This window comes from Salmo trutta, chromosome 34 (assembly GCF_901001165.1).
Source record: "Salmo trutta chromosome 34, fSalTru1.1, whole genome shotgun sequence".
NCBI classification, from domain to species: Eukaryota; Metazoa; Chordata; class Actinopteri; order Salmoniformes; family Salmonidae; genus Salmo; species Salmo trutta.
Genome location: NC_042990.1, coordinates 8968432 through 8995015, shown reverse-complemented (window position 1 = coordinate 8995015; position 26584 = coordinate 8968432). Strand labels below are relative to the sequence as shown.

At 41.5% G+C, this 26584-nt stretch overlaps 2 protein-coding genes and 1 long non-coding RNA gene across 7 annotated transcripts; 2 read left to right on the top strand and 1 right to left on the bottom strand.

Moving 5' to 3' along the window:
- The first annotated feature begins 495 nt into the window (after positions 1-495).
- Positions 496-8757, top strand: LOC115173199 (visinin). Of its 2 annotated transcripts, none has more exons than XM_029731119.1 (4): positions 496-553; positions 2441-2997; positions 8117-8228; positions 8343-8757. In XM_029731119.1, the coding sequence occupies exons 2-4, from the start codon at positions 2617-2619 to the stop codon at positions 8429-8431; spliced, it is 582 nt and encodes a 193-aa protein (XP_029586979.1). In that variant the 5' UTR covers positions 496-553; positions 2441-2616; the 3' UTR covers positions 8432-8757. The 2 variants fall into 2 exon arrangements, with proteins under 2 accessions (XP_029586979.1, XP_029586981.1); XM_029731121.1 differs by lacking the exon at positions 496-553 and adding an exon at positions 1472-1555.
- A 6099-nt stretch (positions 8758-14856) lies between these two features.
- LOC115173485 (germ cell-specific gene 1-like protein) lies at positions 14857-26547 on the bottom strand. 4 transcript variants are annotated; one of them, XM_029731607.1, is made up of 7 exons: positions 25873-26061; positions 21977-22763; positions 20934-21128; positions 19717-19764; positions 17554-17712; positions 17278-17389; positions 14857-15783 (listed from the first exon to the last, which is right to left on the bottom strand). In XM_029731607.1, the coding sequence occupies exons 2-7, from the start codon at positions 22170-22172 to the stop codon at positions 15372-15374; spliced, it is 1122 nt and encodes a 373-aa protein (XP_029587467.1). In that variant the 5' UTR covers positions 22173-22763; positions 25873-26061; the 3' UTR covers positions 14857-15371. The 4 variants fall into 4 exon arrangements, with proteins under 4 accessions (XP_029587467.1, XP_029587468.1, XP_029587469.1 ...); XM_029731608.1 differs by lacking the exon at positions 25873-26061 and adding an exon at positions 23090-23201; XM_029731609.1 differs by lacking the exons at positions 21977-22763; positions 25873-26061 and adding an exon at positions 26450-26547.
- On the top strand, positions 17315-20222 carry LOC115173488 (uncharacterized). Its single transcript, XR_003871615.1, has 3 exons — positions 17315-17403; positions 17484-17787; positions 19835-20222. It is a non-coding gene; the product is annotated as an uncharacterized LOC115173488 (long non-coding RNA).
- Positions 26548-26584: the final 37 nt, after the last annotated feature.

Here is a 26584-nt window from a genome sequence, read left to right as displayed (position 1 = left end):
AAGCACTTGAACCATAAAAACGGACCCACGGTTGGCTATCTAGGAACTGCTAGCAATGTGTTGAGAAATGGTTGCATGGCCCCTATACACTAACCTCTGATATCTATAAAAACAGCTCATACCAAAGACCGTTGTTGTTTTTTTCTTATTCAACTCAAGTGTTGATAACGGACAACAAGTCTAAGTGAAGAAGGTAAAGCTACAGTCAAAAACTACACAGCAACCTATGTGGATAAAATGCTCACGGCAAAATATTTCAAATAATTGAATTGTTTAAAGTTATTTGACCTTTGCTTGTTAATTAAGACAGGACAATAGAAAATAAGGACATATTACGACATTTTGTGTGTGCTAACGTGTAGACATGGAATGATCGAGAAACAAAAAGAAGCAGATAAGAAGTTCATTTGGGTGTGTTTGTGGCTTAGCGCCTTAACAATCCTGTGTAATTGACTTAGCCCAGCCGGCAGATGTAACGAAATCCCACTTTGCTCTCCGCTGACCACGAATATCACTTTTATCTTGACTTGTCTTCTCTGAGTCACTCACACGGGTAAGCGTTTGAATTCACCTTTATTTATGTCTATTTATGTCTTTCCTTATTTGTTTCTGTCTATAGTTCTAGCTGTACTCCAAGGAAATGCTTTTTGGAGCCAGGGATGGGTTAAATTCCCTTCAAATTTATGTGGAAGATTGGAATTTATGTTGGAATTTCAGTTTGATTTCTAAATTGACTGATTTCTAAAAGCATTAGATTAATATGGACTTCCTCGTTTTTGGTATCTACTCAACATACTGTACTCATTTCACCCATAGTTGTAATTTCTGTTCTAGTACTTTTGAAGCTTCTAATGGTCTGATAATGTGTAGTAAACCTGTGCTTTACTACACATTACAGCCATTTTAAAGTTGTATTATCATGAATGTATGCTAGTCCATATTTGAGTATAGATCAAAGGAAAAACCTCCTATAGCTCCTGCCACCAGCCTTCTCTGATTGTGATACATGTACATGTCTAAAAGTACAAGAGTAATGGGCCCTCAACTGCTAATGCCATATGTGTATTGAGCTGGCATATGAATCACTGGTGAGTCCGAACAGTAGACAGGTAGACTTGTAAACACCTTAAAGCCTGGGTATATCACATATGTGGGGCTTTATGAAGCGACAAACAGAACAGAGAAAGCCTGGATGTTGTTCAGGTGTGTGTGTGTGTGTTGCGTGCGTAAACTCATTAGCTGACTGTAGCCTGTATCCTAGACCCGATGAATAGGAATGGGTATTTTATGCCTACTAGACGGAGATCACAGAGCACAGATAATGGTTATCATGTCTACGACATCGGACCTTCCCTTGGTCATATTCTCGCGAGGCAGAACTCTCATAGACCAATCGGTACACTCTGATTTACCTCTATTTGCGCCCCTACTGGATGGAAATTACAAGTGTAATGGCTGTGCTCAATGCAATGGCCCTTATAAACGTAGATCCTTCAAACACCCACAAACAGGGAAATCGATCCCTATCAAAGGTGTTATTACGTGCTCCACTAAGGTAGTTATTTATCTTATAACTTGTCCTTGTGGTAATAATTATGTGGGTAAAACAAAGCGCGAATTAAAAGTACGTATCTCAGAACATCGTAGCACCAATAGGTGCATAAACTTGACCCAGTTGCGGCCCACTTCTTGGAAGAAAACCACTCAATTTCGTCTCTGTGTTATATTGGCATCGAACATGTCACCCTCCCTAGGAGAGGGGGTGACCTTCATAATTTATTGTTAAAACGAGAGGCTGCCTGGATCTTTAATTTAAAGACCCTCGCACCCTTCGGTCTCAACGTAGACTTTGATCTGAAGCCATTCTTGTGATTATTGTGACTTTGCCATTGTAATTGTTTGTAAAGCTTGTGTAGTCTAAAACGAGTCTATGATCGTATGCTATCCATTTGTTTTTTTGTATGCTGTTCTTTGTATGCCATTTTTATATTTGAGAATTAACCAATGATATTAGGCCACACTTGGCCCTGATTACAGACACCTGTGTGTCTTTTGACACTATATAAACGAGTCATCTCGCAGTGTTTGTGATCATACCCTGATGAAGACAGCTTGGCTGTCGAAACGTTGGATATTACATTTTTTGCGTCTGAGCTCCTAGAGTGTGCGGCTCTCCTTTATTTTCAAGTTTTCTACTCCGCTAGCCAGCACCTCGCCTAAATAGGTGTGTGCGTTTCTTTTTCTTCTAGATTATCATGTCTAAAATAACTGCCATCCCGTCACATGCTGGATACACTACTGCAATTAGTTATGGATGGCCCGTTGTGCCCAGATACTTCTCTTGATTAAAGATTAAAATATTAAAGACATTGGACTCCACTCTGTGATTTGTTAGACTGGAATAACCTTATTAAATGACTTCATTCCTATTTTCATTTAGAGTTGCTTTTCAAGGGGTCAAGCGAAAGGCCTGCTTACAGAGAGAAGGACCCAGCTTCCGGATATCGTACATTGTCGGGACGTACAAAAATAACACACATCACAGTCCGTGTTGATATACATTTGCCCTTTAAAAAGACACATCAGGGGGCTATTTCTTTGACCTGAAAACATAACATGGGGAACGCCAAGAGCAGCGCCGTCTCCAAGGAGATCCTGGAAGACCTGAAGCTCAGCACCAAGTTCACTGAGACGGAGATCACCCAGTGGTACGAGAGCTTCCAGAAGTCATGTCCCTCTGGACGTATCACGCCCAAGGAGTTCGAGGTCATCTACAGCCGCTTCTTCCCCGAGAGCAACGCCCAGACGTACGCGCAGCATGTCTTCCGTTCCTTCGACACCAACGATGACGGCACTCTGGACTTCAAGGAGTACATAATTGCGCTGCACCTGACGTCCACGGGCAAGACCACCAGGAAGCTGGAGTGGGCCTTCTCGCTGTTCGACGTGGACAAGAACGGATACATCACCAAGTCGGAAGTGACCGAGATCTGCAGCGTAAGTAGTGGGAGGAGAAACGATGGGTGGGTGGATAGATCAATAGAGATGACATGCATGTTAGAAACAAATCCTGTTGACTGATGCTTGTCATCTAAATCCAAACCAGCCTTAATCTAGTCCTCTGTACTGGCATTGAGGGGGTTAAGGTTTAAAGCTGTGTGAGGTTGATTCTGGTCATCAAGTGTCACATGGTTGTACTACTTGGTGATTGACAGAGATGGGGGAGGGATAAGCCTCAAGCTCTGTTTGATCTTCAAAGATGTAATACTTGACCCCTGATACTTCTACATACTTCTACACACAAACCTTTTACCCAGAAATGGGTGACGCTTATATCAAGGGCTCTCAACCATAGGATAATTAAACACTTTGCAACATGAGCAAACTATGCCAAAAAATAGAATGTTCAATCAAAAAAATCTTGACTTTCCATTTGACAAAGAAAGTAGTAACCCCAATATCTCACAATTCATTGCTTTGGCGCCTCACTTCTGCTGTGGAGTCTCAGGGAGAACTATAGTGACCTGGAGGCAGGGATACATTGTTTTGCCTCGGCGGTAGTGTCAATGTCCCTGTGGTGCAGATGAATTCAAGCACTGATACCACTCCACTTCAACGTCTGACCATATTCTCCGGGCCCTGAGCTTAAACTGAAAGGGTGTTGGAGGGAGGGAGTGAGGGAGTGAGGGAATTAAGGAAGGAGGGATAAATGTAGGTTAGTAGAGAATGGGGACTGAGATTAAACAGTGTTTAAGATTTAAAGACACATCTCGTGTGTCCTGGTGTAACATAATTGCTTCCGTCCCTCTCCTCGTCCCATCCTGGGCTTGAACCAGTGACCCTCGGCACACATCGACAACAATCACCTTCGAAGCATCGTTACCTATCATTCCACAAAAGCCGCAGTCCTTGCTGAGCAAGGGTAACAACTACTTCAAGGTCTCAGAGCAAGTGACGTCACCGATTGAAACGCTACTAGCGCGCACTGCTAACTAGCTAGCCATTTAACACCGGTTACACTGGGCTGCAGGTCAAGATGTACGTGACACTCACTGTGCGATTATCTTCCATGGCTGTCTGAAAGTAAATGTATGTTTTGTTCAAACATGCAAAGGAGGTTGAATACTAAAATCGTGAATAACGTTTTAGTCCAAAGACTAAAAAGATTTTTTTTTTTTTTAAACCTACCATTTCTTATATGGCCCTTCGAGCCGGATATATGCTAAAGAATGATATTGAGGGGTCCCACCCTATAGCGATCATGATGAAGCATACAATATTGCTAACCAATAACTGAACAGTCAGTGCTTTGCCATGTAAATGTGACCAATGGCAAACACCATATACTGTATTTTGCCTGGGGTAGTAGTGGTTTTTATATATATATATATATATATATATATATATATATATATATATACATACATACATACATACATACATACATACATACATACATACATACAGTGGGGGGGGAAAAGTATTTGATCCCCTGCTGATTTTGTACGTTTGCCCACTGACAAAGAAAGAATCAGCCTATAATTTTAATGGTAGGTTTATTTGAACAGTGAGAGACAGAATAACAACAAAAATATCCAGAAAAACGCATGTCAGAAATGTTAAAAATTGATTTGCATGTGTATGTATGTATGTATGTATGTATGTATGTATGTATGTATGTATGTATGTATGTATGTATGTATGTATGTATGTATATATATATATGTGTATATGTATGTATGTATGTATATATATATGTGTATATGTATGTATGTATGTGTGTATATATATAACATTACATGCAACAATTTCATTGATTTTACTGAGTAACAGTTCATATGAGGAAATCAGTCAATTGAAATAAATTCATTAGGCCCTAATCTATGGATTTCACATGACTTTGAATACAGATATTCATCTTTTGGTGACAGATACCTTTAAGAAAAATGGGCCTCACAATGGGCCTCAGGATCTCGTCATGGTATTTTAGTGCATTCAAATTGACATCGATAAAATGCAGTTGTTTGTTTCAAAACCATGCATACATGGAATGAACAATAATTGAATGTTATTCAACATTCTGACTCCAAAGCGTGGAGCGCAGGTCACGAAGCATACGCCGATTTCAATGCACACTGAGGCGCGTGCGCACCTTATTACGCACAACCATAATAATGTCGCTTATGCTTGTCCACACCATAACCACACCACCATCATGGGGCACTCTGTTCACAACGTTGACATCAGGTAACCGCTCGCCCCATACACGTGGTCTGCGGTTGTGAGGCTGGTTGGACGTACTGACAAATTCTTTAAAACGTCATTGGAGGCGGCTTATGGTAGAGAAATTAACATTCAATTCTCTGGCAACAGCTCTGGTGGACATTCCTGCAGTCAGCATGCCAATTGCATGCCCTATCAAAAAATATGGCATTGTGTTGTGTGACAAATGCACATTTTAGAGTGGCCTTTTATTGTCCACAGCACAAGGTGCACCTGTGCCATGATCATGCTGTTTAATCAGCTACTTGATATTCCACACCTGTCAGGTGGATGGATTATCTTGGCAAAGGAGAAATGCTCACCAACAGGGATGTAAACAAATTTGTGCACAGAATTTGAGAGAAATAAGCTTTTTGTGCGTATGGAACATGTCTGGGATTTTTTATTTCATCTTATGAAACATGAGACCAACATTTTACATTTTACGTTTATATTTTTGTCCAGTGTGTGTACATATAAAAAGAAAAAATCCTTCTAAACAAACTGAGTCTATGTGAACTGTAAACAAGCTGCTGCTGATTTGCCAGTTCACACCAGTCCTTAGGCTCTAATCTTATTTAAGCTCCCTGTTTACAGTTGAAACACTAAAATGTGATTTAGTGTTTTTTTTGTACCACCGTTTTTCTCTCCAATGTTATTTTGATTTCTTACAATCCATGGGAACACAATGCGATTTAATCAAAACTAAGGTTCAGATGGGAAGAATATTTATAAATGGTGGATGCTAACATTTGAAATCCCTCAAAACCAATATAATCAAGGACGTTCAGAGACTTGTCCCAAAGCCACTGCTGCATTGTCTTGTTTGTGTGCTTAGGGTTGTTGTCCTGTTTGAAGGTGAACCTTCACCCCAGTCACAGGTCCTGAGCCCTCTGGAGCAGGTTTTCATTGAGGATCTCTCTGTACTTTGCTCTGTTCATCTTTGCTTTGATCCTGACTATTTCCTAGTCCCTGCTGCTGAAAAACATCCCCACAGCATGATGGTTTCCTCCAGACGAGACGCTTGGCATTCAGGCCAAAAAGTTCAATCTTGGTTCCATCAGACCAGAGAATCTTGTTTCTCATAGTCTGAGAGTCTTTAGGTGCCTTTTGGCAAACTCCAAGCGGGCTGTCATGTGCCTTTTACTGAGGAGTGGCTTCCATCTGGCCACTCTACCATAAAGGCCAGATTGGTGGAGTGCTGCAGAGATGGTTGTCCTTCTGGAAGGTTCTCCCATCTCCACAGAGGAACTCTAGAGCTGTGTCAGAGTGACCATCGGGTTCTTGGTCACCTCCCTGACCAACGCTCTTCTCCCCCGATTGCTCAGTGTGGCCTGGCGGCCAGCTCTAGGAAGAGTCTTGGTGGTTCCAAACTTCTTCCATTTAAGAATGATGGAGGCTACTGTGTTCTTGGGGACCTTCAATGCTGCAGACATTTGTGCCTCAACACAATCCTGTCTCGGAACTCTACGGACAATTCGTTCGACCTCATGGCTTGGTTTCTGCTCTGACATGCACTGCCAACTGTGGGACCTTATATAGACAGGTGTGTGCCTTTCCAAATCATATCCAATCATTTGAATTTGTGGACTCCAATCAAGTTGTAGAAACATCTCAAGGATGATCAATGGAAACAGGATGCATCTGAGCTCAATTTCGAGTCTTATAGCAAAGGGTCTGAATGCATATGTAAATAATGTATTTCTGTTTTTTATTACGGGGTGTTGTGTGTAGATTACTGAGGAAATGGTTTTATTTAATCAATTTTAGAACTAGGCTGTAACATAACAAAATGTGGAAAAGTCAACAGGTCTGAATACTTTCCGAAGGCACTGTATATTCACAGAATGCAAATCCATTTTTATTTCCATGTGAATGGTACCTGATTATTTCATACATTGACATTGTTCAGGAAAGAATACAGTATGTGTTTTTGACAACGCTTCGGAGCGATACGTTTTCTTTAGCCTTACATTGCCTTTAAAGATTATCATTTGATCATTTCACAGTACAGACATCAATGTTCTACAGTAATCGCTCTTTTAAAATAATCAGCCCTGGAATATGGTTTTATGAGAAGATTAACAAGAACAGGATTGGTGTTGTAAGGATATATTCTCACTGCAGTGATCTGGTGTTTTATAGTTTATATAGGGTGAGTGAATATCCATGACATCCTTTCACAAACACTTCACAACAACACGCCGCTTGTATTAATTCCTAAACTGAATGTGGATAAAAATGGTTCCATAATAATAGTTATTTGTGTCGGACAACATTAATAAACTTGACATTTTGGCGTAGTCAGCAGGATTTGCTTCACATATTTGTCAGTAAATCTCCCGTGTTACAGAATAACCGATGAAAGTGACATACCATAAAACTTCAATTAAACGCCGAATCTCAAATAGCCGTCTGTCCCTTTTTTAATAGCCGGGCATCGAAAAACACATTTCAGCAAATAAACACCTGCTTCAAATAAACACCAGGATGAAATGAATTGTTTGCGAGATTAGCATGGGACACAGCTCTGATATTCCCATGGTCATTAAAAACATTTGTACAAAATTCTGTCGTTGTTGCTAGCCATTGCGCCACCAAAATGAACACGCAACATCAACAGTACCCTTCTCCGTTGCGTTGAAGCGCGAAATGGAGCGCGTACGATAGGCAGTCTAGTCGTTGCAAGTCTGATCTGCGATGGATTTGTTATTATAATGTTTACACTGGTCATACTTGTCACAATAAACAGTGTGGTAGTCTTTTTCAACATTTTATTGAGTATTAAGGAAATAAACACCTGGCTCAAATAGAAGCCTGTCTCTAATAAACGCTGTTTTTATGTACCCAACAGGCTATTTTCAAGCTAATTCCCAAGGATAAACAGGCTGAGCTGCCCAACGACGAGAACACACCGGAGAAGAGGGCCAACAAACTCTGGACATTCTTTGAGAAAGAAGACAATGGTGAGGAGAAGAAAGTCTTGCTTAACGTGATTTGACATTTTAACTGTAATATAAACCTGATGATGATGATGATTCCTATCTGTTTCTTCCTCTTGCTCTCTTTCCCCACCTCAGAGCGAATTGCAGAAGGAGAGTTCATCAAGGGTGTGATGGACAATGAGGATGCGCTTCGCCTCATTCAATATGAACCTGCCAACAAGTAACCCTCTGCTAATAAAGTCCAATGGTCATAGGACATGACCGTAAGTGTTGACCATAGGAGTTGACAAGACAGCACAAATAGATCTGGGATCAGGTTCCTACATTCCCCGCCCCTATCCTCAATTTACCCATCTTAATGCAGAAAGTATTTCATTTTAATCCCAGTCTAACTTCAATGTTTATCGGACTTCGGTTCAAATAGTATATGTTTTCCTCCAAATACTTTAGCTGCGCTTGATTGTAAAAACATACGATAAACCCTCAACCCCAGCGTTGCAAGCGCCATGCTCTACCAACTGAGCTACACGGGACATTACTTTTTACTATATACTGTATACTGGTATTGTTTTTACTATATACTGTATACTGCTATTGTTTTTACTACAGTTGAAGTTGGAAGTGTCCATACACCTTAGCCAAATACATTTAAACTCAGTTTTTCACAATTCCTGACATTTAATCGTAAATAAAAATTCCCTGTCTTAGCTCAGTCAGGATCACCACTTTATTTGAAGAATGTGAAATGTCAGAATAATAGTAGAGAGAAGGATTTATTTCAGCTTTTATTTCTTTCATCACATTCCCAGTGGGTCAGAAGTTTACATACACTCAATTAGTATTTGGTAGCATTGCCTTTAAATTGTTTAACTTGGGTCAAACGTTTCAGGTAGCCTTCCACAAGCTTCCCACAATAAGTTGGGTGAATTTTGGTCCATTCCTCCTGACAGAGCTGGTGTAACTGAGTCAGGTTTGTAGGCCTCCTTGCTCGCAAACGCTTTTTCAGTTCTGCCCACAAATTTTCAATAGGATTGAGGTCAGGGCTTTGTGATGGCCACTCCAATACCTTGACTGTGTTGTCCTTAAGCCATTTTGCCACATCTTTGTAAGTATGCTTGGGGTCTTTGTCCATTTGGAAGATCCAAGCTTTAACTTCCTGACTGATGTCTTGAGATGTTGCTTCAATATATCCGCATAATTTTCCTTCCTCATGATGCCATCTAATTTGTGAAGTGCATAAGTCCCTCCTGCAGCAAAGCACCCCCACAACACGATGCTGCAACCCCCGTGTTTCACAGTTGGGATGGTGTTCTTCGGCTTGCAAACCTCCCCCTATTTCCTCCAAACATATTGATGGTAATTATGGCCAAACAGTTCTATTTTTATTTCATCAGACCAGACGACATTTCTCCAAAAAGTACGATCTTTGTCCACATGTGCAATTGCAAACCGTAGTCTGGCTTTTTTTCTGGTGGTTTTGGAGCAGTGGCTTCTTCCTTGCTGAGCGGCCTTTCAGGTTATGTCGATATAGGACTAATTTTACTGTGGATATAGATACTTTTGTACCTGTTTCCTCCAGCATCTTCACGAGGTCCCTTGCTGTTGTTCTGGGATTGATTTGCACTTTTCGCACCAAAGTACGTTCATCTCTAGGAGACAGAACGCGTCTCCTTCTTGAGCGGTATGACGGCTGCGTGGTCCCATGGTGTTTATACTTGCGTACTATTGTTTGTACAGATGAATGTGGTACCTTCAGGCGTTTGGAAATTGCTCCCAAGGATGAACCAGACTTGTGGAGGTCTACCATTTTTTTCTGAGGTCTTGGCTGATTTCTTTTGATTTTCCTAAGATGTCAAGCAAAGAGGCACTGAGTTTGAAGGTAGGCCTCGAAATACATCCACAGGTACACCTCCAATTGACTCAAATTATGTCAATTAGCCTATCAGAAGCTTCTAAAGCCATGACATCATTTTCTGGAATTTTCCAAGCTGTTTAAAGGCACAGTCAACTTAGTGGATGTAAACCTCTGACCCACTGGAATTGTGATACAGTGAATTATAAGTGAAATAATCTGTCTGTAAACAATTGTTGGAAAAATTACTTGTGTCATGCACAAAGTAGATGTCCTAACTGACTTGCCAAAACTATAGTTTGTTAACAAGAAATTTGTGGAGTGGTTGAAAAGCGAGTTTTAATGACTCCAACCTAAGTCTATGTAAACTTCCAAACTTAATCTTTATATACTGTATACTGGTATTGCACAAATTCTATATATTTTTGGGACTTGATATTTAGCTTCAGAATGTTTTGAGAAAGGCTAAAGAGTATTGAGAGCTGGTAAGAGGGGTTTAGAAAATGAAAGCAAGCAATAAGTAATCTGTTGATTATACTTCATACCAAATGTGCTAGTCATTAGCTAATTTCATTTGTAAAATATGTTTATGTGTACCAATAAAGCAATAATAGCAAAGGTAGTGCAATCTTAGGATAATGTTTTAGGACCTTTTAGAGATTGTGTTTAAAATGTAACTTCTCTGTGTTGTAAAGACATTGATCTTGATACCGACAGACACAATCTAATATAAAGGTCAAGGGCTAAATACTGTAGACTCACACAATGCCAACTACGATACCAGTCTTCATGACATTTACCTCATGAAATCTCCTCTTTTCGAAGTAAAAATTGAAAACTACTTCACTCAGAGTTTGCCCCTGTTATTGAAGGTTAAGGATTGTGTTTCAATTAGTTTCTGTCTTAATATTATCCTCTGAAAATGATAGACAAACGTTATCGATGTGCTAATGCTTGGACTGAAATTATTGCTGAACAATCAATCAATCAAATGTATTTATAAAGTCCTTCTTACCACAGCTGATGTCATAAAGTGCTGTACAGAAACCCAGCCTAAAACCCCAAACAGCAATCAATGCAGGTGCAGAAGCACGGTGGCTAGGAAAAATTCCCTAGAAAGGCCAGAACCCAGGAAGAAACCTAGAGAGGAACCAGGCTATGAGGGGTGGCCTGTCCTCTTCTGGCTGTGCCGGGTGGAGATTATAACAGAACATGGCCAAGATGTTCAAATGTTCATAGATGACCAGCATGGGCAAATAATAATAATCACAGTGGTTGTAGAGGGTGCAACAGGTCAGCACCTCAGGAGTAAATGTCAGTTGGCTTTACATAGCCGAACCTTCAGTGTCTCTACCGCTCCTGCTGTCTCTAGAGAGTTAGAGAGCAGGTCTGGGACATGTAGCACGTCCGGTCAACAGGTCAGGGTTCCATAGCCGCAGGCAGAACAGTTGAAACTAGAGCAGCAGCACGACCAGGTGGACTGGGGACAGCAAGGAGTCATCAGGCCAGGTAGTCCTGAGGCATGGTCCTAGGGTTCAGGTCCTCCGAGAGAAAGAAAGAGACAATTAGAGAGAGCATACTTAAATTCACACCGGATAAGACAGGAGAAATACTCCAGATATAACAGACTGACCCTAGCCCCCCGACACAAACTATTGCATCATAAATACTGGAGGCTGAGACAGGAGGGGTCGAGAGACACTGTGACCCCCGTCCGATGACAGCCCCAGACAGGGCCAAACAGGCAGGGTATAACCCCCCCTTTGCCAAAGCACAGCCCCCACACCACTAGAGGGATATCTTCAACCACCAACTTTCCATCCTGAGACAAGGCCGAGTGTAGACCACGAAGATCTCCCCCACGGCACAAACCCAAAGGGGGGGCGCCAACCCGGACAGGAAGATCACTAGGGTTTACCATGTCTTTTGAGCACGGTTCTAGCAGCATTTGAAGTCTCACTCATTTAATACACATACCTTTCATTTTGATAAGATACTGACTTTATGAAAGAGTTGTCATAAACTTTAGATTCCATTACCTTCAAGCTTCATTAGATAAAAATGGCCCTTTTAATAGTTTTTAGAAAGCTGGGGTGTGTGGCAAGACAAAATCAAATCTGTCTATCAGATGATTGTGTTCTTTGTTTTTGATTATTTGTGATTTGTGCTTCCCCCCTCTGTTTTTGTACACAATTTGTTTTGATTAAAAAGTATAATTGTGAAATAAAGCATTCCACTTCAAGAAAAGTTATTTTTTTTAATGGTTGATACATTCATAGAAATTGCTATTTTCTGGTTGGAAATGTCAACATTACATATAAAATTGATCCATACAAAATGTAAACTCTTGCCAAAGACATTCCACACAGTATTGTCACGCTACTTATATTGCTGATCTTATATGCTACCATTTTGTTTTTATTTACATTCTCTATCATTTACCACATACATCTGAATAATCCTACAGACTTGAAGAGATGGCTGTCACATCCATCAATCCATCCTTCCCTAGATCCACCAGCTTTTTTCTTTTCTTTCAATTCAAGGGCTTTATTGTCATGGGAAACATATGTTAACATTACCAAAGCAAGTGAAGTAGATAATAAACAAAGGTTCAAATGCCGTATTATGTCTACAGTGTTGTAATGATGTGTAAATAGTTAAAGTACAAAAGGGAAAATAAATAAACAAAAATATGGGTAGTATTTCCAATGGTGTTTGTTCTTCACTGGTTGCTCTTTTCTTGTGGCAACAGGTCACAAATCTTACTGCTGTGACGGCACACTTTGGTATTTCACCCAGTAGATATGGAAGGTTATCAAAATTGGGGTTGTTTCGAATTCTTTGTGGATCTGTGTAATCTGAGGGAAATATGTGTCTCTAATATAGTCATACATTTGGCAGGAGGTTAGAAAGTGCAGCTCCGTTTCCACCTCATTTTGTGGGCAGTGTGCACATAGGCAGACCTGGCTCTCAAGAGAAGACAGGCTATGGCGGCCTTTCTCAATAGCAATGCTATGCTCACTGAGTATGTACATAGTCAAAGTATTCCTTACGTTTGGGTCAGTCAAGGTGGTCAGGTATTGTGCCACTGTGTACTCTCTGTTTAGGGCCAAATAGCATTCTAGCATGCTCTGTTTTGTTAATTCTTTCCAATGTGTCAAGAAATTATATTTTTGTTTTCTCATGATTTGGTTGGGTCTAATTGTGTTGCTGTCGTGGGGGTCTGGTTGTGTTTGTGAACAGAGCCCCAGGACCAGCTTGCTTAGGGGACTCTTCTCCAGGTTCATCTCTCTGTAGGTGATGGCTTTGTTATGGAAGGTTTGGGAATCGCTTCCTTTTAGGTGGCTGTAGAATTTAACGGCTCTTTTCTGGATTTTGATCATTAGCGGGTATCGGCCTAATTCTGCTCTGCATGAATTATTTGGTGTTTTACCTTGTACATAAAGGATATTTTTGCTGAATTCTGCATGCAGAGTCTCAATTTGGTGTTTGTCCCATTTTGTGAATTCTTGGTTGGTGAGCGGACCCCAGACCTCACAACTATGAAGGGCAATGGGTTCTATAACTGATTCAAGTATTTTTAGCCAGATCCTAATTGGTATGTCAAATTTTATGTTCCATTTGATGGCATAGAAGGCCCTTCTTGCCTTGTCTCTCAGCTCGTTCACAGCTTTGTGGAAGTTACCTGTGGTGCTGATGTTTAGGCCGAGGTATATATAGTTTCTTTGTGTGCTCTAGGGCAACGGTGTCTAGATGGAATTTGTATTTGTGGTCCTAGCGACTGGACCTTTTTTGGAACAGCATTATTTTTGTCCAACTGAGATCTACTGTCAGGGCCCAGGTCTGACAGAATCTGTACAGAAGATCTCGGTGCTGCTGTAGGCCCTCCTTGGTTGGTGACAGCTGCACCAGATCATCAGCAAACAGTAGACATTTGATTTCAGATTCTAGTAGGGTGAGGCCAGGTGCTGCAGACTGTTCTAGTGCCCTCGCCAATTCGTTGATATATATGTTGAAGAGGGTGGGGCCTAAGCTGCATCCCTGTCTCACCCCACGGCTCTGTGGAAATAAATGTGGTTTTTGCCAATTTTAACAGTTTTTCCCCCAACACCACTTTCTATCAATTTGTATAGCAGGCCCTCGTGCCAAATTGAGTCGAAAGCTTTTTTCAAATCAACAAAGCATATGAAGACTTTGCCTTTGTTTTGGTTTGTTTGTCAATTAGGGTGTGCAGGGTGAATACGTGATCTGTCGTAACGGTAATTTGGTAAAAAGCCTATTTGACATTTGCTCCTGTACATTGTTTTCATTGAGGAAATGCACAAGTCTGCTGTTAATGATAATGCAGAGGATCTTCCCAAGGTTGCTGTTGATGCATATCCCACGGTAGTATTTTGTCCTGTAGTTCATTCAATGTAATTGGAGAATCCAGTGGGTTCTGGTAGTCTTTAATAGTTGATTCTAAGATTTGTATTTGATCATGTATATGTTTTTGCTGCTTGTTATAGGGCCAAAACAATTGGAGAAGTGGTTTACCCATACATCTCCATTTTGGATAGATAACTCTTTTTGTTGTTGTTTGTTTAGTGTTTTCCAATTTTCCCAGAAGTGGTTAGAGTCTATGGATTCTTCAGTTACATTGAGCTGATTTCTGGCATGCTGTTCCTTCTCTTCCGTAGTGTATTTCTGTATTGTTTTAGTGATTCACCATAGTGAAGGCATAGACTCTCTCTCTCTTGTACCTGTGACTGGGGAGATCATTTACATCATCTTCTGCATTTGAAACCCTCTGTCTTGACCTCCAAAGCTCTCTGTTTTTTTTATGTAATCTTTGACTCAATCTTCATTTAACTACAAGATAAAATCATCTATTTTTGGACATCAACTGGAGATAGAGACAGTTGTCCCAACAGACAATTCCCAGGATCGGTCCAGTCCATGTAGAAGAACTGACATGACATGAAAACTGACATGATGGACAGTTACTATCCATATCAGGATAGTAATAACAGGGTTAACATAAATGCATAGAATAAAAGTGAGATATATTATACATGTTAAATGTGGCCAATGCCAGGCATTTCTTAGTGATTGTCTATATTGATCTCTACCCGGACAATACATATCACTCTGTGCTTGGTTTTACAGAGCTTTAGCTACTCAGATTTAATGCATGGATGGAGGTACTGAAATAATTATCACTGCAATGACTGAAATCAAGAGCAGTCCATTTCACAGTTAAAAAAAGAAAAGAAGAAAAAAATGTCAGATGGCCAGAACCTCTTTTTAACGTCTCCTCCTCCCTTCCCTCAGCACCTCTCACAGTCCTCTCTCTCCATCTCCTCCCCCTCTTCCCTGTCTAGGGCGTCCTCAATCTCGTCCATCTCCCTCTCGCAGTCCTCGCACCCCTCTGTCCCACAGCCACCAGCCATCACCACCAGCCCTCTGGGGTCTGGAACCCCCGGGCCCACCAGCGGCCCCCTTCCCTCACACATGGGGTCGACCAACGCCCCCTGATGGCAGTGCTGGAGCAGGCTGCTGACTGAGTAGATGCCCCCGGCCGCCTGCAACACCTCGTCATAGGAGGGTGCCTGGATGGCCGCCCGGGCCTCCTCCAGACGAACGCGGGCGCGGTGCTTCATCTCGATCAGCGTCTTGGTGTAGGAGTTGAGGGTGAAGACAGCCGCCGCCATGCAGCAGCTGAAGGAGATCCAGGCCAGACTGGAGGTAAAAGAGAGAAAGGATGGTAGGGCCGTAGTGGTCATTGGTTATAGATAGGCTGTAAATATGGCCTAGGAAGTTTAAAAGATGCTAATATCGGGTACATACTGTACAGTCGGGTCCAGAATTAATGGATCCCTTGATAAATACAATTATTTTATACTAATACAATTGAGCAGAGAAAAATATTTTGTTTAACAAGTAATGAAACAAATATATTGTTTTCAATACTCCAGCACCCTCCCCTTTTTCTAAAATGTTTTATGAGATTGGAGAAGACCATTCCTCCATACAGGATCTTTCCAGATCCTTGATATCCTTTGTCTGTACAGTACAACTGGACTTCCCTCTTCAATTCAAACCACACATTTTCAATGCGGTTCAAGTCCAGAAACTGAGATGGCCATTACAAAATGTTGATTATGTGGTCAATTAGCCATTTCTTTGTGGATTTCGATGTGTGCTTGGGGTAATTGTCTTGCTGGAAGGTTCACTTGTGGCCAAGATTCAGCCTCCTGGCAGAGGCAACCAGTTTTTTTCCTAAAATGTCCTAGTACATGGTAAAGTTCATGATGCCGTTGACCTTAACAAGGGCCCCAGGACCAGTGGAAGCAAAATAGCCCCATAACATCAAAGATCCACCACCATATTTTACAGTGGGGATGAGGTATTTTCTGCATGCATTGTTTTTCGAAGGCCAAACCCACCATTGGTGTGCATGGTCAAAGAGCTCCATTTTAATGTCATCTGACCATAGCACCTACTGGAGTTTGCTAAATGCCATTGGCACTTGGATTGGAACCGGTGCTATGGTCAAACGACACAAAAATAAAGGTCTTTGGCCACGCACACCAGCTCACATCAAAATCCTCAAAATCATAATTTTGCAATGGCCATCTCAGTCTGCTGATTTAAACCTCATTGAAAACCTGTGGTTTGAATTGAAGAGGGCAGTCCATAAGCGCAGACAAAGGATATCAAGGATCTGGAAAGATTCTGTATGGAGGAATGGTCTAAGATCCCTCCCGATGTGTTCTCCAATATCATAAAACATTTTAGAAAAAGTCTCAGTGTCATTATCCTCGCAAGGTGGAGGATGCTGGAGTATTGAAAACAGGGGATCCAATCATTTTGACCCCTACGTTTTTGAGATTTTTACTAGTTGTTAAACAACATCTCTTTCTCTGAGAAATTGTGTTAGTATAAAATAATATAAATGATAAAAAAATTTTTTTTTAAATAGCATACAATATAGATCAGTATTTGTATTATTTCCTTTATACACGCTTTTTTGCTCATCTTTATCAAGTGATCCAATCATTCTGGACCCACTGTTTTCCATTGGTTAGTGGTTAGAAAATGGAGACAGTGCCAAGACAAACAAACCAAACCATTGCAGGATTGCAGTCTCAATGTCCAAAGACTGCTTTCAGGGTAAGGGAACAAATAAGCAATATTGTAATTTGGGCGAACTATGCCTAAGGAGATACTTACGCAAATGACCAGCCGTAGTCCCAGGTTTGTGGTCTCCAATCTTTTGGCCCAATGCTCACAGTCAACTGGAACACTGTGGTGTACATCATATGAGCCACCATCCCCATCAGACCTGAGAGAGAAAAGGTATTTGCTGACAATCTCCTATTTTATTTGACTAACATCGAATAATCAATGCTTTCTTTACCTTTTGAATATTTTTACAGAGTACTCAAAAGCCTTGCCATGTATCATTTTGGTGATAAGAGAAAGTTCTGCCAGTGGTGGCAGTCTCACCTGAAAGGACAGTGCATATAGCGGCAAATGCGTTGATCTTGAGAGCGTACATCTCCTTGCGGGCACAGAGACACAGCACCTCCACCCACATGAGGAGAAAGCCCATGGCCAACAGGCCTATGTACGTGAACTCTGATACTACTGACAGCCACAGCACCCCTGTCAGAGAGAAGGAGAGAGAGCGAAAGAGTGAGGAAGAGAGAGAGAAAACGGGAAAATGAAGATTGGACAGAGGTAGAGATAAAAAGTTGGCATACAGTCCTTATTTGCAATTTAATGTTGCTGTATTAGCAGTACCTACAGTATACAGTTGAAGTCGGAAGTTTACATACACTTAGGTTGGAGTCATTAAAACTCATTTTCAACAACTCCACAAATTTATTGTTAACAAACTACAGTTTTGGCAATTTTTCCAACAATTGTTTACAGACAGATTATTTCACTTATAATTCACTGTAACACAATTCCAGTGGGTCCGAAGTTTACATACACTCAATTAGTATTGTATGTACAGTTGAAGTCGGAAGTTTACATACACCTTAGCCAAATACATTTAAACGCAGCTTTTCACAATTCCTGACATTTAATCCTAGTAAAAATTCCCTGTCTTAGGTCAGTTAGGATCACCACTTTATTTGAAGAATGTGAAATGTCAGAATAATAGGAGAGAGAAGGATTTATTTCAGCTTTTATTTCTTTCATCACATTCCCAGTGGGTCAGAAGTTTACATACACTCAATTAGTATTTGGTAGCATTGCCTTTAAATTGTTTAACTTGGGTCAAATGTTTCAGGTAGCCTTCCACAAGCTTCCCACAATAAGTTGGGTGAATTTTGGTCCATTCCTCCTGACAGAGCTGGTGTAACTGAGTCAGGTTTGTAGGCCTCCTTGCTCGCAAACGCTTTTTCAGTTCTGCCCACACATTTTCAATAGGCTTCAGGTCAGGGCTTTGTGATGGCCACTCCAATACCTTGACTGTGTTATCCTTAAGCCATTTTGACACATCTTTGTAAGTATGCTTGGGGTCATTGTCCATTTGGAAGACCCAAGCTTTAACTTCCTGACTGATGTCTTGAGATGTTGCTTCAATATATCCACATAATTTTCCTGCCTCATGATGGCATCTATTTTGTGAAGTGCACAAGTCCCTCCTGCAGCAAAGCACCCCCACAACATGATGCTGCCACCCCCGTGTTTCACAGTTGGGATGGTGTTCTTCGGCTTGCAAACCTCCCCCTTTTTCCTCCAAACATATTGATGGTCATTATGGCCAAACAGTTCTATTTGTATTTCATCAGACCAGAGGACATTTCTCCAAAAAGTACGATCTTTGTCCACATGTGCAGTTGCAAACCGTAGTCTGGCTTTTTTTCTGGCGGTTTTGGAGCAGTGGCTTCTTCCTTGCTGAGCGGCCTTTCAGGTTATGTCAATATAGGACTAATTTTACTGTGGATATAGATACTTTTGTACCTGTTTCCTCCAGCATCTTCACGAGGTCCCTTGCTGTTGTTCTGGGATTGATTTGCACTTTTCGCACCAAAGTACGTTCATCTCTAGGAGACAGAACGCGTCTCCTTCCTGAGCGGTATGACAGCTGCGTGGTCCCATGGTGTTTATACTTACGTACTATTGTTTGTACAGATGAATGTGGTACCTTCAGGCGTTTGGAAATTGCTCCCAAGGATGAACCAGACTTGTGGAGGTCTACAATTTTTTTCCTGAGGTATTGGCTGATTTCTTTTGATTTTCCCATGATGTCAAGCAAAGAGGCACTGAGTTTGAAGGTAGGCCTTGAAATACATCCACAGGTACACCTCCAATTGACTCAAAATGATGTCATTTAGCATATCAGAAGCTTCTAAAGCCATGACATCATTTTATGGAATTTTCCAAGCTGTTTAAAAGGCACAGTCAACTTAGTGGATGTAAACTTCTGACCCACTGGAATTGTGATACAGTGAATTATAAGTGAAATAATCTGTCTGTAAACAATTGTTGGAAAAATTACTTGTGTCATGCACAAAGTAGATGTCCTAAACAACTTGCCAAACCTATAGTTTGTTAACAAGAAATTTGTGGGGTGGTTGAAAAACAAGTTTTAATGACTCCAACCTAAGTGTATGTAAACTTCCGACTTCAACTGTACTTTCAATGAGCACAAACCTTGTGTCTCCCCTGGTGTCAATTCAATGAAGCTTCGGCACTTCTCCTCTATAAGACAAATAGAATGTGATTAGTTATAAATCCAACTTAAGTCAGTATATTCACATGCATCTTTTAGGGCCTTGTCAAGAAAATGGACGTACTGATTTAATAAGAGATCCCTTGAGTGGCTGTTCGGAGATCTTAAGACAGTGCTCCAATTGGCATGGGAAATCTGAAGGGGACACTTTCTGTAGTAAAATAAGCCACATTGAGAAGAGAGAGAGAAATCCACCAGATGTTTTCTATCTAAGGTCAAGACCAAAGCTCTAACTCTCCTCTCTCTACAATGATCTAGCAAATTATTCCTGAGGTGATATGGGAAGATATTCCTTTAAGTTAGCCTTCACTGACTCTTGACTTTACATCACTGACATTAAAGACGATTCAATTATTAACAAAGCACCCGCTTGTGATTATTTACCTCTACATAGCCTCGGCTGATTAGGGACAATCCCAGATCAGTGGATGAGTATGGTGTTAAAGCAACCAGTCTTGCACAATGGCAATTGCTGATAGATATATCGACGTTATAGTGCATTCTAATCACTAGTGTCCAGTCATTGTTAGGGTTCCACAAGGCTCAGTCCTAGGTCCGACCCTAAGACTGGACTCGATGAAGGTTCTGTAGATCAACAGCCTAAAACAAGAGCTATCTCCTGTTTTATTCACTGTTCCAATGAAGTTCTCTGTGTCAAACAATTACTGGCTAAGGCTAGGGATTCATTTATATTTACATTTTACATTTTAGTCATTTAGAAGACGCTCTTATCCAGAGAGACTTACAATTAGTGCATGCATTCCTTATAGCTAGGTGAGACAACCACATATCACATATTGTATCACAGTCGTAACAAGTACATTCATTGAGGAGATTGGATCTTACAGTACAAGGACCAGGCATCATTAGGTTCTTGGGATGAAGGCTATTTAACCCCTCTTTTTTTAACCTTTATTTAACTAGGCAAGTCAGTTAAGAACAAATTCTTATTTTCAATGACGGCCTAGGAACATTGGGTTAACTGCCTTGTTCAGGGGCAGAACGACAGATTTTTACCTTGTCATCTCGGGGATTCGAACTTGCAACCTTTCGGTTACTAGCTCAACTCTTTCTATAAGTGTAAAGCATATTCAAACAATGGTCTGGATAAAGACCCAATGTTTAGCCAAATGCTCACCCTCATTGTGTGCCTCACAGGACAACCAGAAACCTGTGTGGAAGTAGCGCAGCATGTACTTGTCCTCGCCCGTCTCCCAGATGTAGTGCACTGCGTTGGCGAGGGCCTTTTTCCGAAGCCTCGCCTGCTCTTCGTTTTCCTGGGGCGACAAGGTGACGTTGTTTGCCGGCTTCTTAGGGTCCAGAGTGGGACTCTCTGAGGAAAAGAGAGGGTAAGGGGGTAGTTGGGACAGGAATGGTTGGACAGTTTTAGGCGAGATCTACAGTACCAGTTGGAAAAGCATTCCCAGGTAAAGCTGCTTCTTGAGAGAATGCCAAGAAACTCAAATAACATATAACATATATTTAGATTTGTTTAACACTTTATCGGTTACTACATGATTCCATGTGTGTTATTTCATAGTTGTAAAAATGAAGAAAAAACCTTAAATGAGTAGGTGTGTCCAAACTTTTGACTGGTACTGTATGTGTCTAGTCTACACACCGTATTAATGTTGTTCTACAATAAACTCCAGAAACACACATCTTCCAGCCATGTTCCTCAAAGGCATAACAAGACCATCATTTAATATTCGTCAGGCACAGAGGTCAAAAGTGCTCCCTAGTGTCAATGGAATGAAGGGGCAACAATCTACAGCAAAATCTGTCAGAAATCACCGCTCTTGACGTAATCTCCCTTATGTAGAAAAATTGCACATTACATGGCAATAGGCTTAGACAACGATGTAATCCAGATAGTCAACAAAGTTTGAGATTACATAGATACATTGGACTATGTGGACTATGTCAACAGACCTCTGGTTGCCTTCTGTTGATATACAGTAGGTTGCTCAGAGAGCGATTGCGAAAAAGGGATAGATAGACCTTTTGCTAAGGGTTCCCCTGACAAATCTAAAAAGTAATAATTGTCAGTTTCAGGATTCATGTTCAAGGGTTGGTTCAACAGGGGTGAGTCCACAAGTATAGAGTGAGGGGAAACAAATCGTTAGGTACTGGGCTCCACATTCGTTCTTGCACAGGTGAATAGGGGAATTAGTTCCCTACCTGTGGTGTAGGGCTGGCTGTTGTTCTGCCCGCAGTTCTTCAACTTGACCGGGGAGAGGCAGAGGGGCTTGACAACCTTGTGGGTCCCCTCGCACCAGTACGAGGTGCAAAAGGCCAGGATGGACAGTGCCAGGGCCAGCGAAGTCAGGGACAAAGAGAGCAGGGAGCGGTTGCATCGTGACATGTTCTCCAGCATGGTGGATTATGGGAGTGGGGCGAGGGCCACTGCGAGAAGAAATAATGCCCCTCCAATAGAGAGACAGAGAGGTGGGAGACAGGCAGGAAAGAGACGCGAGAGACGGGGTGTCTCAAGAGGAGCTTGAGGCGAAGGACGGTGAAACAGGGTGAGGGTGCTGGCTAGAGGATGGACGCAGGGATGACAGAGGACCGAGGAGAGACCAGCTAGAGCGAGGGCATTGACAATGATGAGGAAGGAACTGTGGGGGAACTCAATGACACGGCAGAATGAGGGGAATGGAATGGAGAGATATAGAGTGGAGAAATGGGAGCGGGGAGGGGGATTGACAGAGGGATGGCTTCAATTTCACCACGTTTTATACAACCCCTAATCCTTCTCTCCTGTCTCCTTTTTCTCAGGACATATTCTGTTCTTCCCGCACATCTCGACTTTCTTAGGCAGACAGTGATTCAACGTAAGGATTAGTCCAATCTCTCAGCCTACCTCTCTATTAGCCTGTAATCCTCATTCATCTGTGTTAATCTCCCTGTACTAGGTGAATCTTGGTAATCCCACTTGACATCACGATCGTAACGTCTGTCCAACCATCTATAGAGCAAGACAAATCATTTAGATTAGTATTGGGAGGAGTAATTCATGGACAACAAAGCCTCCCTTATGTAAACATTTCATATTACATGGCAATAGGCTTAGACAACGACGTAATCCATATAGTCAGCAAAGTTTGAGATTACATACATAAATTGGACTATGTGGACTATGTCAACAGACCATGATAATCCTCGTCATCATTGTCATCGTCAACATCATATCATCGTCACGGCAATCTTTATCATCATCTTCATCACAATCACAATCATCCACACATTCGTCATCATCATCACATCATGTCATGCGGATGAGGGCTAGCTAACCTCTAGCCTCTGTCATGCTCTACTCCAACGAGTCCTCTCAATATTCCTCCACCCTTTACACGCTGATCCAGCTGTGGTCCCTCGATAACGACTTGTGATGATTAATGAGCAAATCAACGCAGTCTTTGAACCGAGGCAATCAGGCAGAGAGCTTATCATCTTTAGATTTGGGAACAACAAATTGAATGAATTAATTTTTGTTACATTTGACATTTTTCGTCTGAATGCTACATCCCGTGTGTCCAGCTTCATGACATGGAATTGACATGTGTTTGCTGTTATACAGTCGTTTCCTGGAAGAGGAACGCTTCAATTTCACCACATCTTATACAACACCTAATCCTTCTCTCCTGTCTCCTTTTTCTCAGGACATATTCTGTTCTTCCCGCGCATCTCGGCTTTCTTAGGAAGAATGTGATTTGATGTAATGATTAGTCCAATCTCTCAATCTACCTCTCTGTTGGCCCGTAATCTGTGTTAATCTCCCTGTACTCGGTAAATCTGGGCAATACCACTTGACCTCACGATCGTAACGTCTGTCCAACCATCTATAGAGCAAGACAAATCATTTGGATTAGTATTGGGAGGAGTAATTAAGGGGCAACAAATTACAGCAAAATCGGTCATAAATCACTGTTCACTGTAATCTCTTTTAAGTAGAAACATTTCATATTACATGGCAATAGGTTTAGACAACGATCTAATCCATATAGTAAGCAAAGTTTGAGATGACATACATACTTTGGACTATGTGGACTTTGTCAACAGACCATGATCAACATCGTTGACGATCACCATCGTCATCATCATCACAGCAATCTTTATCATCATCTTCATCGTCACAATCTTATGCATCGTCACAATCCCAATCACCCACACAATCATCATCATATCATCGTCATCGTGGTCCTCCTCATAGTCTTTATCATTATCTTCATAATCACAGTCTTCGGCATCATCACAATCATCATCATCATCATCATACTATACGGATGGTTTAATGTACTGGTCTGATGTCTGTTTCATTTCCATGAATCATTATTGGTCACCTTAGAGAATAGTTGTCACGACTTCGGCCGAAGTCGATGCCCCTCCTTGTTCGGGTGGTGTTCGGCGGTCGACGTCACCGGTCACCGGTCTTCTAGCCGATCCATTTGTCATTTTCCATTTGTTTTGTCTAGTTTTCCCACACACCTGGTTTTCATTTCCCAATTACTGGTCATGTATTTAACCCTCTGTTTCCCCCATGTCTTCATGTGTGATTGTTATTTGTTCAGGTCGGTATGTTCCGGCTGGTTTGTACCGGGTGCTGTTATCACCCATGCTTTGTGGCAAGTTCTTTTTGCACTTTGTAAATTGTTTACTTTGTGCTGTCGAGTAAAGTGCGTTGTTTCACTCATCTCTGCTCTCCTGCGCCTGACTTTATACACCAGCTACACCCACCAGCCTGACAATAGACATTGAAAGATCAATCCATCTGTGTTGATATGGTCTTTATGTAGAATAGCAATCTGACGAAGATAGCAGAATCACAGATGTGATGTTTGTATATTTTTTATTTCATCTGGCAACATCTGCATCAGTCCATCTGCATACATTACCACTATAACTCAGACAGAAAAGTGCTATCTAGAAGCTAAAATGGTTCTTCAGTTGTCCCCATAGGAGAACCCTTTGAAGAACCCTTTTTGGTTCCATGTAGGACCCTTTCCACAGAGAACCAAAAAAGGTTCTCCCTGGGTGGCTCAGTTGGTAAAGCATGGCGCTTGTAATGCCAGGGTCGTGGGTTTGATTCCCACAGGGGACCAGTACAAAACAAAATGAAAAATGTATGCACTCTATAAGAGCGTATACTAGTTTACAAAAATGTAACCAAAAAGGGTTCTCCTATGAGGGCAGCCCAAGAACCTTATTGGCATTTTTCTAAGAGTGTATAGCTGTGTTGTTGCCAGATTTGTTTGTCAATTGCAGCACAAGATAATGATGGAGATGGTTCCTCGTGACAGTAAGACCAGGAGTTAGTCAGACTGCTCCCTAGTGACACCCATATTAGGCATTTTCAAGTTCATCCAGAAAAGTATGGCATTTCATTTATCCCATCATGATACCACAATATTCCAACATTTGGAATATCCTTCAAACGTGGTCAATTTACTCCCGAAATATCAAATTACAAGCCCTTCAGTTTTCCAATTATTTAAATCTGTCAGCTTTTCAACAATTTCTTTTTTCAAACTATCAATCAATCTGTCCTTTCGAAGAGTCTCATACATATAAACTCCAGATACTCTGACACTATTTTATTGCTTCACTCGAAACTGTAAAAGATTTGGGGCAGTCTAGGGCCTGCATCAATTGAACGGGTAAACCAAAGAAAATCTCCTATCCCCATTGTCCAGCAATATGATTAAATATGACACAGCCGGCACACAATCACACACGCAGTATCACTTTTCCTTCCCATGTAATTCAGATGGTGCTACAGCACATATGAAGCTGTAGAAAACTAGCTCCCCAAGATAAAAGCTACTTTCCACACTTCCTGCGGGATACTTGCAGGCTATCGTAGGTAGATAGGTTTCATTTCTTGTAATACCTGTGCCTAGATATGATTTCCAATTGCCGTACGCATTGTATTTTCTCTACGCGCTGCATATCGGCGGGCTTTCCATTGAGTCCTTGTCCACCCGTTAAGGTTGTACAATGCATGCATGAAAGTTACAGATGTTTGTGAATGAACGAAGCTCAAAAAAATCACATTGGAATGAAAGAAAACAACTTACCATATAAGGCCTTCAAAGACATCGACCCTCTACACTCCTTCGTCCTCTCTACCATATTCACTTCCTTCGATTTTTCTCCCTCACTCTCACGCGCGTCTTTCTTGGGTGAGTTTCTAACACAAATACACCAAGGTTTTACTTAATCCTCACGCCCCCATCTGTTTCTCTCTCTCTTTGCTCCCTATCTCTATCCATCCATCCCTCACATTCTCTCTCTCTCCCTCCCTCTCCGACCATTTCTTCCTCTCCACTTTAGGCAAATCCATGATCATACTTTCTAGTTCACTGCGTAATGATTAAGGTTATGGCTTTAGACGTGAACCCACTGTGTCATTTGTTGTACTCTACTGGTGTGCTGTACTGCTCTGACCCCTCTGATTACACAAGATTTCACACAATCTGTTCCCCTCCGGGGAATCCCCATCGTGACCCGGATGACGAGTCGAGTTTCCTTTGGGTCATGCCCATATTCTGAATGAGTGGAATTAGAGAATTTACAGTATGCACTTACCACTCAGCCCCTCGCGTTCACCCCGTCAGGTCAAGTTATCTAGTACACTCATCAGCTCTGACTCACCCAATTTCCCTTCAAACCCAGCAATCTCCACTCCGTTCAGCTCACTCCCCACCAAACAGTTAGTTTGAATCATCCCGATTTCGGAGAGGGGCTGGAAGAGTGAAGTGGGCAAATGAAAAATAATTTAAATTGGGT